At 35.5% G+C, this 16289-nt stretch overlaps 1 protein-coding gene across 3 annotated transcripts in view; it reads right to left on the bottom strand.

Moving 5' to 3' along the window:
• Positions 1–16289, bottom strand: part of GLCCI1 (glucocorticoid induced 1) — an 81386-nt gene that overhangs the window by 50516 nt on the left and 14581 nt on the right. For all 3 annotated transcript variants that reach the window (XM_087821180.1, XM_087821178.1, XM_087821179.1), the window contains exon 2: positions 302–453. In XM_087821180.1, coding sequence (XP_087677306.1) covers positions 302–453 — 152 coding nt within the window. The remainder of the gene's footprint in view (positions 1–301; positions 454–16289) is intronic.

Raw genomic sequence — 16289 nt, 5'->3', positions numbered from 1 at the left:
CTTATATTTTATAATATAGTTACTAATCATTATATTAATTTCTCTTGGAATACAATTCTTAAAACTGTAGGTCTAAAAAAACCTGTGTAATATATTTAAAATATTACATAATGTTAAAACTTTAAAAACCCAGATGACAAAAAACAATTAGTCTAAAGTTTATTAAATGAAATGGCTTTCTTCTTTGGTTGAATATATTATATTTCAAATTTGGAAATATTTGATTAAATTACATTTTCTTTACTGTGATCAAAACAATAACTGCAAGGTAGTAAAACAAATTTTGATTTGCTTATTTTACCTGAGTAGCTTTATCTTTCATACATGAAGGGTAATGAACATGAGGATCCCTTGGCCACTGTCCTGTGAGATAAGGTCCTGTTATCGTATCCAAAGAAGAGGTTCGCCTTATTGTACTAGAGGTTCGAACTTGCTGAGATTTTGGCCTGTCCACTATAAAAAGTGAAAAAGAAAATAGATTAGTCACTAATGAATAAAGTAAAATTTAAAATTATTTAAACTTCATAGTTTGTGGAATGTCATCCTATCAGTTTTCCTTATATGTTTATCCTAATAGCCCCTTTATATGATCTGATGAAATTTATAGACCCTCTCCAAAGACAAATACATTCACATATTAAATCTTACATCCACTTGCAGGGCTGTCACAGACCCTACAAAGCTCATCCATTTTAGAACCTATTTTACAATCTCCACATCATCTCCACTGCCATTACTTTGTAAGATTCCATCATGTCTCACCTGGATTGCCACTTTCCTAACTGCTATCTTGCATCCATCTCAACTCAACCTTATATAGTGCTACTTTCTTCCAGTGCTAAAAACCAATTCCATGGTTATTCATTCTTTAACTTAAAGCCTGTATTTTTCACAAATTGGCTTCCATGTATCTCAATATTTAATGTCCTGCTACTCCTCCACACACTCATGCTAACTACTAAGTGCCACACAATCTAACTGCAGTTTCCCAAATGTAAAACACTCCCTTCTCTGTCTATACATTCTATTATTTCCTGAGCCTAGAACTCTCTCCTTCCCTGTTCACTTGCCAAACTCTTATTTAAGATATATGCACCCTCCTCTGCTTGAACAGAACCGTAAGTTTATCTTTCTCCCTCACAAGAGCATAAATTTACCCTTATGAACTAAAAAGTAGTTGATGCTTAATACTTATTTAATACATTTATTCACAGCTACAAAAAAATAAACAAACATGTATAATAAAACTACACTTTAGTTCATCTTCCTCATTTATGAATGAATAATTTGAAGCCCAGAGGGATAAAACTGAATTATCCAATGAAATAACAACTGCTAACAGCTGAGAGAGGTAAAAAGGAATCAAGATGTCCAGACATTCTACACAGTTCAGTCCAAACACTGTAACAATCTACTTTTCCTCTCCATATGGGTACCATAGGTATGTCTGTTGAAAATTAAAATGATCATACTGAACTAAACTATAGAGGATTTTTCATATATACATCCCACATAACTTACTCTAATGTACATTCTATAATAAAATCCAGTGGATTACAAACTCCAAGGCTCGCAGTCTTATTCAGTTATATCTCACATCAAACAAAATGTCTTGCACATTACAGAGGGTCAAGAAACATTTGTTACTGAATGCTGTCCTTTATCTTCCTAAAACCAGAAGACAAAAGAAAATGCAGTGTACTCTGATGTTATCACCTTTTTATATGTCTTACAACTGCAGTTTTGACTTCTTTGACCCAAGAGTGGTAGAAAGGATCTGAAAATTACCAAGTTTCCTCCCTATCTTTATTAATTAGCTCCAATTTTATTTCACCACAGGCAGAGAATCTAGGATGACCTATTTCTACACTTTGGAATTACCTGCAATTTTCTTTGTAAACATGGTAAACTTTTATAAACATTTCATGAGTCATAGAGAAGATATGCTTTCTGTTTTCAGAACATACAGTTCTTTGTCTTGTACATCAACTAAAATAAAAATACAGAATTTAGGAATAATATCATTATCAGCTTAATCTGAAACACAGATTTAGAGAAGTACTCTAAATTTCTAAACTGTAATTGAGGTCTAACAATTTCCTTTATTTCTTGCAAACTTTATCATTTATATTTTAGTTCTGTGTAATTTGGTTCATATTAATTTATGACATCATCGTTATGGCTTATGTGTCACCATTTTAATCTGTCCCATTCATTACTTTTTACTTTTAAACTCTGTCGAGTTAAACATTAATGACCCCTTTGCTTTATTTCTATTATAATTTTCCGGGCATGCCTATTCTCTCATTTTTGATTCTGTGTGAACAAGATAACTATTGTGGCAATGAGTTAGTTTTAAACTGCCTCAACACCAAAGCCTCGATTCTCCCAAATTTTTGTTTATATAATTTGTGATATTATCACCTACCAATTCAGGTTTTACAATTTAGTGCAATAAGGAAAATCAACCAAATTTACATTATTTATACATTCAACACATTTTTAATTTCATAATTACAGTGATCAGAATATGTAGTTTTGAATTGAGTGATCACAGTATTTTTCTACTAATTATTATACAATAACCTCAATTCAAGTAGATCAAAAAAGAGGACACCTTATTAACTAGAAACATATATTAGTATAGCCAAGCAATCTTTGGATTAATTGATAAGTTTGAATAAATAAAATTGCTAAAATAAATATTTGATTATATATGGAAAGCATGAAAGAAAATCAATAAAATAAATACTTATTGTCATTACTCAAGCTAACCAGGCATCAGGAAAATAGTACCTTCATAAGTGGCGAAACCTAGTAAACATTACTACTAAATAAAACTTGCTGAATGTCTACTATGTGCAAAGCACTGTTCCATGTCCTAAAGGGAATTACAAAATAAGTCTTAGACTCCCCTCAAGGAGTTTACATTCTGGTTGGGGATGATATATGTATAATTAAACTATAATATAAGGCAGTATGTATGGCACATGCACACCAATAAAGAACAGGAAAGCAAACGAGACAAATAAATTAGGCAGCAGATAACAAGAAGGATGGTCTCCACACCAAGGGAAACTTTTAAAGTGGAGTAAGAGTCTTATCATGCCACTTAGCAGTTCTGTTGCTAACATCTCTTGGCCAAATGAGAGTAAAATCCAGAATAGCTAAATTCAGCAATAAAAAATTACATTAAAAAAAAAAATCACATCTATTTCTAGTACTATCATCATTATTAGGACCAGAAAATGACTGTTCATAGCAGCAGTGTGTAAAAAGGCTTCCACATTACATTCATCTGCAGGTCGTGCTTTCCCTCCCCCTTCTCTTCCCTGAATAGAAAGCCACATGGCAGCAGCAGTTGGTAGGCCTGGGGCTCCTCTGGGGTACCTACTGGGGACTATACAAAATAATTCTTGCTCTCTAACAGCCAATTGGAAATGCAACTTTAAAGTAATAATAGTAAAATAGGTTTAAAAACAAGAAGCTATATTAGTTAAGTCTGAATCTGAATGTCATACCAGGCCTCGTTTTAAACAGGTAGTGAATGCTTAATATCTAACTGCCAGAATCCTGTAAATATGATGTTAAATTAATTTGTTCCCAACAGCCATTTTACTTTAGTGGCAATGATTGAAGATGACTAGTTGGTGAGTTTGGAAATCTGATGTCTTTAAGAAGCCAATCTGTAGTGGAAAATAAACAAAGTTAAATAAAATTTCTGCAATAAAAAAACAGTTATTGAATGTTGAGAACTTTAACAAGTTTAGCTACAGAGCAATATGAAACAAGCCAACACACCTTCCAAACCAACCTTACCAACTGGTAAAGACGACGCAGTATTTTTGAGTGCCACAATGTATCCATACAGAATGTAAACCAGCACACATAACTAAACAAATGATCACATTCTTTTCTTGGACTTTAACACACTCCAATTTTTTCATCCTACATTCGTAAGGATAAAACAGCTAATTTAGTCTGAAAAAACAAATAAAAATGGCCAGTTGTCTACGTTTAGTTCTCAATTAATGATTAGTAGCCAAATCTTTCCATTAACATTGATTACATAAGCAAGGCACATCTAAACTTAAAGAAAGCATTTAAATGACAATTTATTTAAACCTTTTGGAAAAAGAGCTATTACTCCTTCAACTATTATTTAAGGACTGGTAACTTCATGAAACTTAGCCGTCACAAGTAACACCACCAAGAATGAACTGCTTACTTTATTCAAAATCCACCACTGATTATGATTGTAAAGAATCCACAAGCTACACAATTCAGTAAAATGCTTAAGATAACTGTAATAATAATACTTTATTATTACACAGAACTCATATTAAATAACTAGTTTGAATATAAAAACATCGCATTAACAATGCTAGCCAACATATCAGAAAGCACACCGGTAACGATATTTTGTCTTGAATTTAAGTGTGTAAAATCTTCTTATCCTTTAACAGTTAACATGGCAAAATCATATTTATCAACCTAACTTTGTTAACCTCCAGAATGAAAACAGCCATTAAGATCCATAATGCAAACATACTTACATATGTGTGTGTGTGTGTGTGTGTCTTACTTAGTATTGATTTAGAAAAATGCTAAAAAAAAAAGTTGGCAATGCTTTTTAGGCACTACAATGCTAACATCTGGGCATTTCTGAGAAGTAATAGAAACAGCTTTCTAATATTTCAGCGAGAAATTAGATCTTAGGAGATCCTAGAACATAAGGGAACAAGGCCCTCAGGCAACTCATAGGTGGACTAAGCAATAGATCTCAAGGATGGGATCCTGAGATGTGCTTTTCTGTATAAGGATCACCAGGCACCTTGTTAAAAATGCAAGTTAATGGGCCACATTCCCAGAGAGTGTAATTAAGTAGTTATAGGGTGGAACCAGGTAGCAACAAATTTTTTAAACCTAACTAGATTAATTCAGATGCATCGCCAGGTTTGGGAACCACTGAGGTCTAAAAGCAATGTTTCTCAAAGCGTGAGACATTTGTTAACTCTCTGGTAGTGAGACCAAGAAAATGAAATTTTTAACAAGCATCTCAGGTGACTAATGCTACTACTAAAAGCTTAAGAACCTATGTCTGAAGGATTGGAATTAGATCCTCTAGAATTGTAGGTGCTCAAAAACAAAACCCTTTTTGAAAATAACCTACACTAGCGGCACTGAAAGTTTGACTATACACCCAAGAAAATCCTACTGCAAAAAAGTCAGCCAGTTCTTTGAAATCTGCACTAGTTGCTAAACTTCTAGGATCTCATAATAAATTTAAACATCCAGTCATCTCCTTCAAAAGGTCCAGTTCTAAACTCAATGCCAGCCAGGACAGTAAGAACCTTCACATATAAGTACAGAGCACTCTAGGCAGAATGCTTAGGGACACGGGAAAAACAAAGGCAAAGTTCAATACAGCTGCTTTTGGAAGGAGGCCCTCCCACCCAAACAGGGCATTTTGCATGCAAATAAAAGATAACTAAAATAAAATCTACTTCTTGAAAGATATGTCTTAAAAACATATTAAGTAGGTTCCTTTATAAAATGAAAAGTTCCAGACCAAAATTAAACCAAATATAGGAACCAAGTAAAAATTTAGATTTCAATAATTAACTTCATTTAAAAATTTAAGCCTCAGTCTGAAAACATTATATGCTATAGCTAGTTTATTAACCTTATCTTTAACAGAAAACCAATGAGTTACTCATGGTATCTAACTCAACTCATTCACATTGTAATTTTAACCTTCATCATAAAAAAAAAAAAAAAAAGAATCATTGAGCAGAGACTGAGTAAATGTAAGACTTAAAGTTGCTTTTCTTCGACTTCAAAATATTCTGAAATGATACAGTTCCCAATCTACTAGAAATCAAGAAGAGACATAAACAACTGGGAATTTTCCTGCTATGGATTCGCTGAGGTCAAGTATAAACTTGCTAAAGTTCTATTTTCTTAATAATAGAGATTTGCCTCAATATTTCTGTAATGAGGGCTACTTCCTTGCAAGCTATGGTATCACTGACAAAGAGTCTCTCCTTGATCAAACTTTAGTTAGGTTCCCCTGAACTCAACTAGGCTCTAACTTTTAAGTGTCCCTGTTTGTCTCTGCGTTGTTCAATTTTAGCAAGAATCTTACTACATCTGTTTAACCAGAATCCCCCACCCTCAATATCTGATCATCCTTGATATCTGATCAGGTTCTTTACCCTCCATTATCCCCCATGTGATGTCTGATCACCCCGGCCTGCCTTCGGCAACAATCCTGTTAGGGATGTCTACCCCAAATCCCCCCTTATCCCAGTTTCTTTCCTCTTAGTAATTTTCCATCCACTGAACGCCCCCCACTCCCCTCTGCTCCTTGGCTATAACAGTAATTTCCCACCTTTCTATGTTGTATTTAGAGTTTGAGCCCAAACCCTCTTACCGATGGCAAAACTCTACTGTAATGGTCCCTATCATGATAGTTCCCCTGCATAAAGTCTACTTTACCCCTTTTTAACAAATTTCATGAATAATTTTTGTTTTAACATCAATACCAAACTAAATTTCAAAAAAAATTTAAGAACTGTACAACTAAGAATAAAAAAATGTAGAAAGGAAACTGGTACACATCTTAACCAGTCTAATGTACATTAATATTGATCATCTAGTAGAATTATTACTAGATTCAGCTTTCCAAAATTAGCACAGTCAAGGCACTTCACCAATGGCCTTTATGGGCCTTTCTTCCTTGACATATAAGAAGATGAAAAGTTAGCCAAAATACATGGACCACATAAAATAAAACCATCAAAATCAAATGAACTTCAGATAAGAGACAGGAAGGACACTAGATGTGAATACGCTATCTAAAATAAAACTAAAGGGCAAAAACTAAAGCCATCTCAGTGTGAGTAAGATTGTGAAACACTAATCAACCAGACCTGGAATCTTGCCACAGGAGCAATCTAGAAAACATGCAGAAATGACCATATGGCTGCCCTACAGAAATCTGGAAAGGAACCAATCAAGAAGCTGACAAGAGAAACAAACATGCTTTTGACCAAATGAGGCCTGACACAGCCTGTAACTTGAGGTTTGTTAAGAAAAACAATTAAAAAAATGTAGTCAAGCAGGCATTTAGGAAAGATTCTTTAGGTTACAGCTCACTCAATTAAATCTGTGTCAAATGACACATAAGTTGAAATAAGACATTTGGAGGAAGGCCTTCAGCCTATTTTCAAAGAAAACCCTAGAGAGTATATTTTTGGATGAAGATTGTAAAGCAAACTTCACTAAAATGGCCATGAAGCCTGGTGACAAGCACTGTAATACACAGCAAATTAAAATGGTGCTCTGACATTTGAAATACATCTACATAAAAATTACATATATGGCAGATTTTTAAGTTCATTTTCTTCTGGCTGCAAAATAGTAGTCCTTTAAGGAACCCTAGCAAAGCTGTAATTAGTAGAAGGTTCCATAAGCTTTATGAACTTCCAATTAATTCAATTTATAGAGATTCCAAACATGTAAAATCCATTAGTACTAAAGGGCTCAATGTTCAAGAAATAATCACAAAGTATTAGCAACTATAAAACAACCAAAACAAGAGGATCAAAAAAGGAAAGCAGTATTATAAGTGAAAAGAAAGGAAATATTCCTTAATCAGAAGACTGAATATTTCACAAAATTTTGTTTCATAGCTGGCAGAGCTTGGAAAATATTTTTACCCAAATGAGATTGATTCACTATTATATCCCAATTTAAAAAAGAAAAACAAACAGAAAAGGCTACAGAATAGGCAGTATCTTGACCACAGAACGACAATCAATATTATTGATGAAAGTCCTTGATTGTTTTTATTAATCCTCACCTGAGGACGTTTTCATTGACTGTAGAGAGAAGGGGAGGGGGAGGGAAGCATGGATGTGAGAAAGAAACACCCAGGTTGCCTCCCATATGCGCCTCACTGGAGACTGAACCTGCCACCTGGGTATGTGCCCTGACCAGAAACCAACCCACGACCCTTTGGTGCATGGGAGGACGCTCCAACCACCTGAGTCACACCAGCCAGGGCAAAATTCCTTGAGTTTTAAAGTAGGGAATAATTTTCCCAGAACTGTGATTATAACAAGGCATTTTCCCTCAAAGTTTACCTATTTTTAAAAAAATATAGGAGGAAACAAGATGATGGCGTAGGTAACAGCTGCACCCCCCGCCTCCCACAATCACATCAAAATTACAACTAAAATACAGAACCACCATCACTCAGAGCCTCCTGAGATCTGGCCGAACAGAAACCCTACAACCAGGGAACTGAAGGAGCATCGAGATTGGAAAATCTCATTAAGAGCAGAGATGTTGAAGATATAGTGAGGAGGAGGGAGAAGCCAATTTGAAGGTTCTTGAAAGACAAGAGAAGGGTTCCTGAGCACAGGTGGAAAATTGGTCAAGACAAGATGACTCTCGGGTGCATCAGGCCTACTCTTCTGGTCACTTACACATAGCCCAGATGGTTACATGCAAGCTCAGGGTTTTAATTACAGTATATGCTGGTCACTTTCAAATCTTTACTTGGAACCTATATTCTCTCCATATCCACATATATAACTACCATATTGGCCTGTTGCCCTGTCTTTCATCATGGGCTAAAGAACAAATTCCTGAGGAAAATGAATGATGACAGCAGAGTTGATAGAGTAAACTGGAAGCTCATTCTTAGCGTCCAACAGACCTTCCATTTTAAGCAAGTGAACTACATCTTTTAGAAATTAAAATGTTTAAATTAAAAAACAACATATATATATCTATAAAAACAACATATATATATATATCTTTATTGCTGAAAGTATTACAAATGTCCCTTTTGCCCCCGTTGACACCCTCTACCCTGCTTCCAGCCCCTCCCCAGGCCTTTATCCCACTATTGTCTGTGTCCATGGGTTATGCGTAGAAGTTCTTTGGTTAATTTCTTCCCCCCTTCCCTCTGAGATCTGTCAGTCTGTTCATGCTTCCATGTCTCTGGATCTATTTTGTCAGTTTATTTTGTTCATTAGATTCCACATATAAGTGAGATCATGTGATATTTGTCTTTCTCTGACTGGCTTATTTCGCTAAAGGAAGAAAGATATAGACAATAAGTCGTTCTTCTAGTAGAGGATACCACTAAAATTGTAAGCTGCTTTTATTTGGGATATATGTCCACATATACAGAAATTCACAAGCACACACACACACAAATAGCCCTCTATATCTGTCCCCAGTAACAGTTTCACTTCACAATACTAACTTATCTTAGTTTTTATTTTAGCATCATAGCAAGTTTCTAATATACGCAGTAGCACTCAGGATAGTTCTGTATATAAAAGTTTTGTTAAAATATTCTAAAAGTGGGAAAGATGGTAACAGAAAAGATTTTACATCTCCCCATAACAACAGACAGAGCAATGAGGATAGCCAACCCAAAGACTCAAGAACAGTATCTACAACAGAGCAATGTCACAAAGTAGCCCCACAAAAACTTCAAATAAAAGCAAGTAAGGACAAAGCATCAAAAATTAGTGAGCGGCAGCAGAAGGAAAGCCCTTGGGCTTCTGATGGTCCCAAGGAAAAAGAACACCAATCACTAAGGGGTAAATGTAAAGGGTGGTTCTAGGAACAGTAGCCACAACTGGTAGAGGGTTCAACAGGATCCAACTTTCAAGTGAGTGCAAGAGGCCACCAACTGAATAAAGTCTGAAGTACCAAAACAATATGGCTAGTCTCAAGTCTCACAAACAAAAGCTGCTTCCAGTACACAGTCCAACACTGAGAAGAAATTACTGGGAGCTGAATCCAAACTAAAGAGAATAACGACAATAAAAGCAAAGAAAAGAGATTGTTGAGATAAAGTTGGGGAAGAGAGTCAAGGAGGTTGATCACAGAAGCAAGAGTTATTTTTAAAAACGTCATTTTACAAAAACAACAGAAGTAGAAGGACTGGAGCTCTGAAGCTAGAAAAGGTATTCTGAATGCTCCCTCCCTCCTAAAAGTAAAATTCATTTCACTTAAAAAAATAACAGGAAAGAATAGCAAATTAATCCCATATAATTATATCATAAAAGGGCAAAAGGAATAAATGATGTCCCTATGGATAACAAAAGCACACCAGAAAGCCATGTCTATATAATATGAAAAACTGTAACCTCACAATTCAAAACAAGCTAGGAATCTGTTTTAAATGACAGAAGTGATGAAAAGACTCAGAATTAGAAAAACTCAGAAATGATGTGTTTGAGGGCAAGGAAGATATGAAAAGAGAGGTGTCAAAGCTCAGGAAACATACAGAAATAAAAGAGAAGTTTATTTCAGGAATGAAGACTAAAGTACAAGAAACACAACAGGTAATGCCTTAACAAAAATAAAAAGTGGAACATAATACAAATTTTATAATTAAAAAAATAAAGAAATAAAAAGATTTCAGTGGGGTCAGTGGATGTGGAAGAAGGTATGAGGAGATAAAGGGCGATGGGGAAAAAAAGATTTCAAAATAAAATTATTAACATGTAACATAAGCAAGACACTCCAACATATGTTTAATAGGAATCCCTGAAGATCAAAGTAATAAAAAACAAAAATACTAAAAACTGTAATAAAAAGATAACTTGAAACTGCATATTCAAAAGAACATACATGTATCTGGGGAAAATGATCTAGCACAGACTACATCACACACATCTGAATAAAGCTAAAGTGACCTTCAAGTATAAGAGCCATTGATAAAAACGATATTTGAGTTCTTGATGCATAAAGTATGCAGAACTCAAGGAATATTGCTCCTAAGTCCTTCCTGAGAATAAGTCCTACCAGAGAATAAGCATCATACAACCAGCAGTTTGGAAAGGACTTCTGGGAGATGTGAGCCATGCAGGTAGTAACTTTGAAAGGAGAAGAGAGCAGCTCAGTATCTCCAAGTCTTCCATCGCTACTTGAAAAATGACCAGAGAAGAATAGGAAATTCATAGCTATTCTCTGAGCACATGTGAATTTAAGACTGAATTTCCAGAATATCTGATAACTAAATGTGGATTATTAAATTCCTTCTAGACCCAGACATATATTTATTTTTTAAATTTTAATATCCTTCTGATACTTTGATTGTGTTGACTCAGAAAAATTAATCCTAGCCTTAGAGAGGTATACTTTCTTCCCAGATAACCAAGTAAAGAATCAGTTCCTGCCTAATTTAAAGGAGAAACTAACTGAAATGGAGCATCCATAATCACTCCATCAGTAGGATTTTTGCCCAACCCCTCCTGCTAGAGCCGGCACTCATGAAGCAAAGTTTCAAAGTGCATCCTGTGGAAGCTTGCAACAAGGACCAGGAAGGGATCAAGGAAGAATAATTCCTTTAATGAGGACAGGGGGATCTGACCATGGAAATGGTAGGACAATGGACTTGAGGGGCTTACAGAGAGAGTTATGTCGACAAGACTAGATGGAAAGAAGCCTTGAAGAGGACCTTCACCTTCCAAGGGACCACATTTAAAAGGGCCTCCCTTTTAAAGGGACAAAAATAACCAGGTTCTTTCAACATCATCCCATCATCTACTGGACATGTCAATAAAGAACAAAGAGTCCTAAAATAATTTTCAAGGCCAAGAAAGAAATGCTTATGACTATTAACATTATGGAATAAAGGTCTTATCACTACTCCAAAAAGACAATTAATTTATATTCTGTAAAATGAGAGCTTAAGAAGTCTGTATGACAACCAGTTTCCTGATGCTGAATAAGAATCTGAAAAAAATTATCAGCTTATCTCTATTTGAATAAAGAGTAATGACTTAATTTGACACAGAAAGCACAACAGTCTCCCAGTCAAGTACACATCTCTTCTCATCTATACTGAAAATTTGTAGAATTCTAAATCCAAATATTTAACAACATACAATTTATAAACAATAGTAAGACACAAACTTAAGTCAAAGCTATAAACATTTTGCTTAGGTAATAACTATAGATTAGCTCATAATAGCATAATAGCATAGGGTTAAGTAGTTAATTCCATGGTTAAATGTAGAGGAGATTAAGGGGAAAGGCCTAGGAAAAAAGTAACTGCTTAACCTCAATAAGATATGACTGCCAGGCAAATGATAAACAGAAATCTGTACTGAAATATGTCTAGGTACCACTGACTTGCTTAATGTAAAAGAACCTAGTAAATGAAATCCAGCCTACGAGCTGTATTTTCCCTCACATTGTGCCCCTAAATCTAGCGATGGTGAGCATGTTGTTGACTGGGAAATACATAACTAACTACACTTCTCTATAATAAACCCAGAATCAAAAGGCTCAGCAGAATGAAGGCTTCAGAAATAAGTAAGCACAGATGTTTATTCTAGCATTTACTTCTATAAATATTGACACCAAAGAATCAAATATGTAGCTGTGAAGCAGTTTACCCAAAATTGAATGCTTCATTAAAGTCGGAAATGGCCAAAAGCTGCAGGAAACATCCTGAAGGAAAATGTCTTACACAAATGACACCTTTGTGGAGGCCATGGAGTAAAATGGAACATGGTAAAAACCAGTTCTGTGTTCGCATACACAGAACACCTTCCACCTCAACAATTCTACAAATATTGTGCATAAAAGGTTGCCAGGAAACATTGCCAACGACTTAAAAGCAACTTAACAAAAAATAAAATGACTAGTGGCATGACTAAATGTAGGGGAAAAGTGTCATAAAATATTTTAGAATAGCATCACACCTTATTCCTCTAGAACAGCCACAGAATTGGCTATTATAATCTTAGTAAAAAATAGTTTATTGATAGTATTGACTGAACTGTACTGCAGTCAAAATGTCATTGCCCAGAAGCTACAAATGGACTGAAATCACAAAGTGCCAGAGTTTACTGTTATTGGCATCTAAGTTAATGTTTTTTCCTTATATGATAAAAGTGAACAAATATCAGACTACAGTTTTGGATACAGCTTGACTCATTAACAATATCTAGAATAGCTGGGGCTATTTGGAATAAAAACTGAACACCTCCAGATGTACTGGACTCAATGGAGAAGGAAAACAAAGCCATACTAAGTATACAAAAAGATAGGTAAATTGGATTTTCCTCTCTCCTCGCTCCCTTTTCACCTTTGATTAGAATTTTTTGAATGCTTTCTACGTAGGGCTGAGACAGACCAAGTACTGAACAATATGTGTTCAAACATTATAAATAAAAGTTAGATTATTCTTCATGAAGATGCCAAATCACTGACTTAACTGTCTCTCTCTCCACCTACAGTAGTCCCCCCTTATCCATGAGAGATACATTTCAAGATCCCCAATGAATGCCTGAAACCACAGATAGTACCGAACTCTATATATACTATTTTTTCCCTACACATACATACCTATGATAAACTTTAATTTATAAATTAGGCACAGTAAGAGATTAATGATAACTAATAATAGAACAATTATAAAAATATACTGCAAGAAAAGTTATGTAAATGTGGTCTCTCAAAATCTTATTGTACTATACTCACCTTTTTTCTTCCTGTGATGACATGAAATAACATGCCAAACCTATTCCTAAATCTGTGTAACCATCCTTACTTGCTGGATGTCACTCGTTTCAGGGGATCCCTTGCTGAAGTCTTTGTATAGGCTCAATACTTTTTGGCACAACACATTGCTGTCCATGGGAACACACTCTCTGTTCATGTCTTCCACCCACATATTTAAAGCCTTTTACATCTTAACTAAGAACTTATCAGCCACTGTGGCCATAACTTTTGCAGCTTGAGGTGCGACAGCAGAACTAGTACAAATTTCTTTTTCCTTCACAATTTCTGAGATAGACGATTCCTTCTTACTGTAGATCTTAGCAACCTCAGCAATTTTTTTTCTTTCCTTTTTAAGTCAGAATGTTCACTCTTTCTTTTAGAGAAAGCACTTTACAGCTTTTCTTTGGCATATCTGAGTTGCCAGCATAACTACTCTTATACTTTAGGGGTCACTGTTAAGTAAAATAAGGGTTACCTGAGCACAAGCAGTGAGATACCTAAACCAGCTGACCTGATGACCAAGACAGCCACTAAGTGACTAGCAGGCAGGGAGGTCTGCACTGAGTGGGTGCAATGGACAAAGCACGATTCACATCCCTGGTGGAGGGCAGATTTCATCATGCTACTCTGAATGGCATCAATTTAAAACTTATGAATTGTTTATTTCTGGAATTTTCCATTTAGTATTTTTGGACCACAGTTGACCATGGGTAACTGAAATGGTGGAGAGCAAAACTGTGGATAAGGGTGAATTACTGTATATTTTAGCTATTTCACTTTCACTTGAGAGCAAAATAGTAAAGAAAAACCTCCCACCATTCACGAATCTGTGTCATCTGTACATAAATGATTAATCTAAGACTTACCTACCAAGCGGGCTCACTCCTAAAAATCAGGCCTGTGTCTCTTTGCTTCTCCAACACTTAGCACAGCTACTCAGGGAACATTTTTCTCTTGTTTTTCACCCCTTTATGTCCTCTTGCACCTCCCAACCCTCCCCACAATCACCATGTTGTCCATGCCCGTGATTTTCAAGAAACATTCGTTAAGTGTATGGATATCACTTGTGTACCCTTTCCTTAGTCTTTCTGAAACAAATATTCAAAAATTAGGAATCACCTGGCAGTATTCTGACCTCTTTACCAAAGGACACTTTTTGAAAGAGCCTCAAATAGAATTCTTCTTAATATTCCGTATGTGAGGCCCATCTAAAAATCATTGTAAGGTCAAAATAGTAACAAAAATAACTTAAATTCAGGTCCTACTGCAATCCCATTTTCCACATTTATATAAAAGGCTATGATGACTATGCTCAGATATTTCATAAACAGGTAATTAAGATAGGTTCATATAACACAGAACTCTTCATTAAGTGCATATCCAAGGAATATAACTAGTTTCTATAAAATAATAAGACATTTTAACAAATACACTAAACTTCTTGTCGTGCCAATAATTCTGGAAGACGATGGACTTATTTCCACATGGCCACTTACTATTGCTTAAAACAGCTCTGAACTTTTTTGAAAATGGCCTTTTAAATTTTTAATCAAAGAGTAGTTATATAGCATCTTTAGCTAAGACTGAATTGCAAATTACATAAAAATAAACACATTCTACCAGGTTCACACAATCATCTTGATGAAGTGTCTCTTGTGTACTGACAGAAGCACTGACAACAATGAACCCCACTTGCCAATGTGATGGATCAGATGAAGAAAGAGCGGGACTCCCAAGGTAAACTTCAAAGTGGCTCCCACAGTAGCAGCTGGTAAACCACCTTTTTAAAATTCTGAGGCCTAGAAGAGTTACAATTTTTAAAAACCAGTGCCTTATCACACTAAAAGCCCAATGTGTATCTTCATGGCTGACAGATGGGCTTCCACATGATCATTCAGAGTTCAGACTTCCTTCATCTTACGGCTCCACCATTCCCCTAGGGCCTTCCCTGGAGTCCTCTGCTAGAATCTCCGCATACAGGTGGCAGGTGAGGGAAGAGAAAATGAGGATCCAACTAGTGTTTTTGTACTGAACAAAGATGAAAGTGTTGTGTATCATTTAGCCTCACCTAACTGCAAGGGCAGGAAATACAGACTAGATGTGGGATCAAGAGGAAGAGAAAACAGGGTTTGGTGAATACACAGAAGTCTCTGCTACAGAAGGGCTTAACTTCATTTTCGTTTGTCTGAATTACCCTTGGAGATAGTTTCCAAATTTTAGAGCAAGTTTCACTGAATTATCATAAACTGTCACCACAGATAGAATAGTCTAAATTAATGAAATTTAAGGTCATCGATCTTACTTTACCCTGACAAGGAACATGTATTCAAAGTATGGATCTATAAAAAGATAACAGCATTTTCAATTAAAAAATGAGTTTAGTTTGCAAAACACAAAGGAGGATGCTGAGATGAGTCCTTTACGTCAAGCTAAGGAGTTTGGATTTCAGAAATCTTTTTTTCTTTTTGAAAAGAAAGGCTGAGCTTATAGCAGTGCAATAGCTAAATTAAAGATGGGGGACTAATAGCAGGGGAAACCACTAAAGAGGTGTTAGTTTCAACAGTCCAAGGGACAATAATTAAGACATGAAGGAAATGGAAAAAAGCCACCAGATTCAGAAGATAATTTTGAAGAGATGGGACAAGATACAGTGTTAAGTAGGATAGGAGAAACGAGGGAGGAGGAAAAGTCAATGATTATACTGGCAGGAAATAAGAACCCAACCCAATGAGGCTCTGGGT

Source organism: Miniopterus natalensis, chromosome 10 (assembly GCF_054644295.1).
Source record: "Miniopterus natalensis isolate mMinNat1 chromosome 10, mMinNat1.hap1, whole genome shotgun sequence".
Taxonomy (NCBI): Eukaryota; Metazoa; Chordata; class Mammalia; order Chiroptera; family Miniopteridae; genus Miniopterus; species Miniopterus natalensis.
This window is presented reverse-complemented; position numbering and strand designations above follow the sequence as displayed.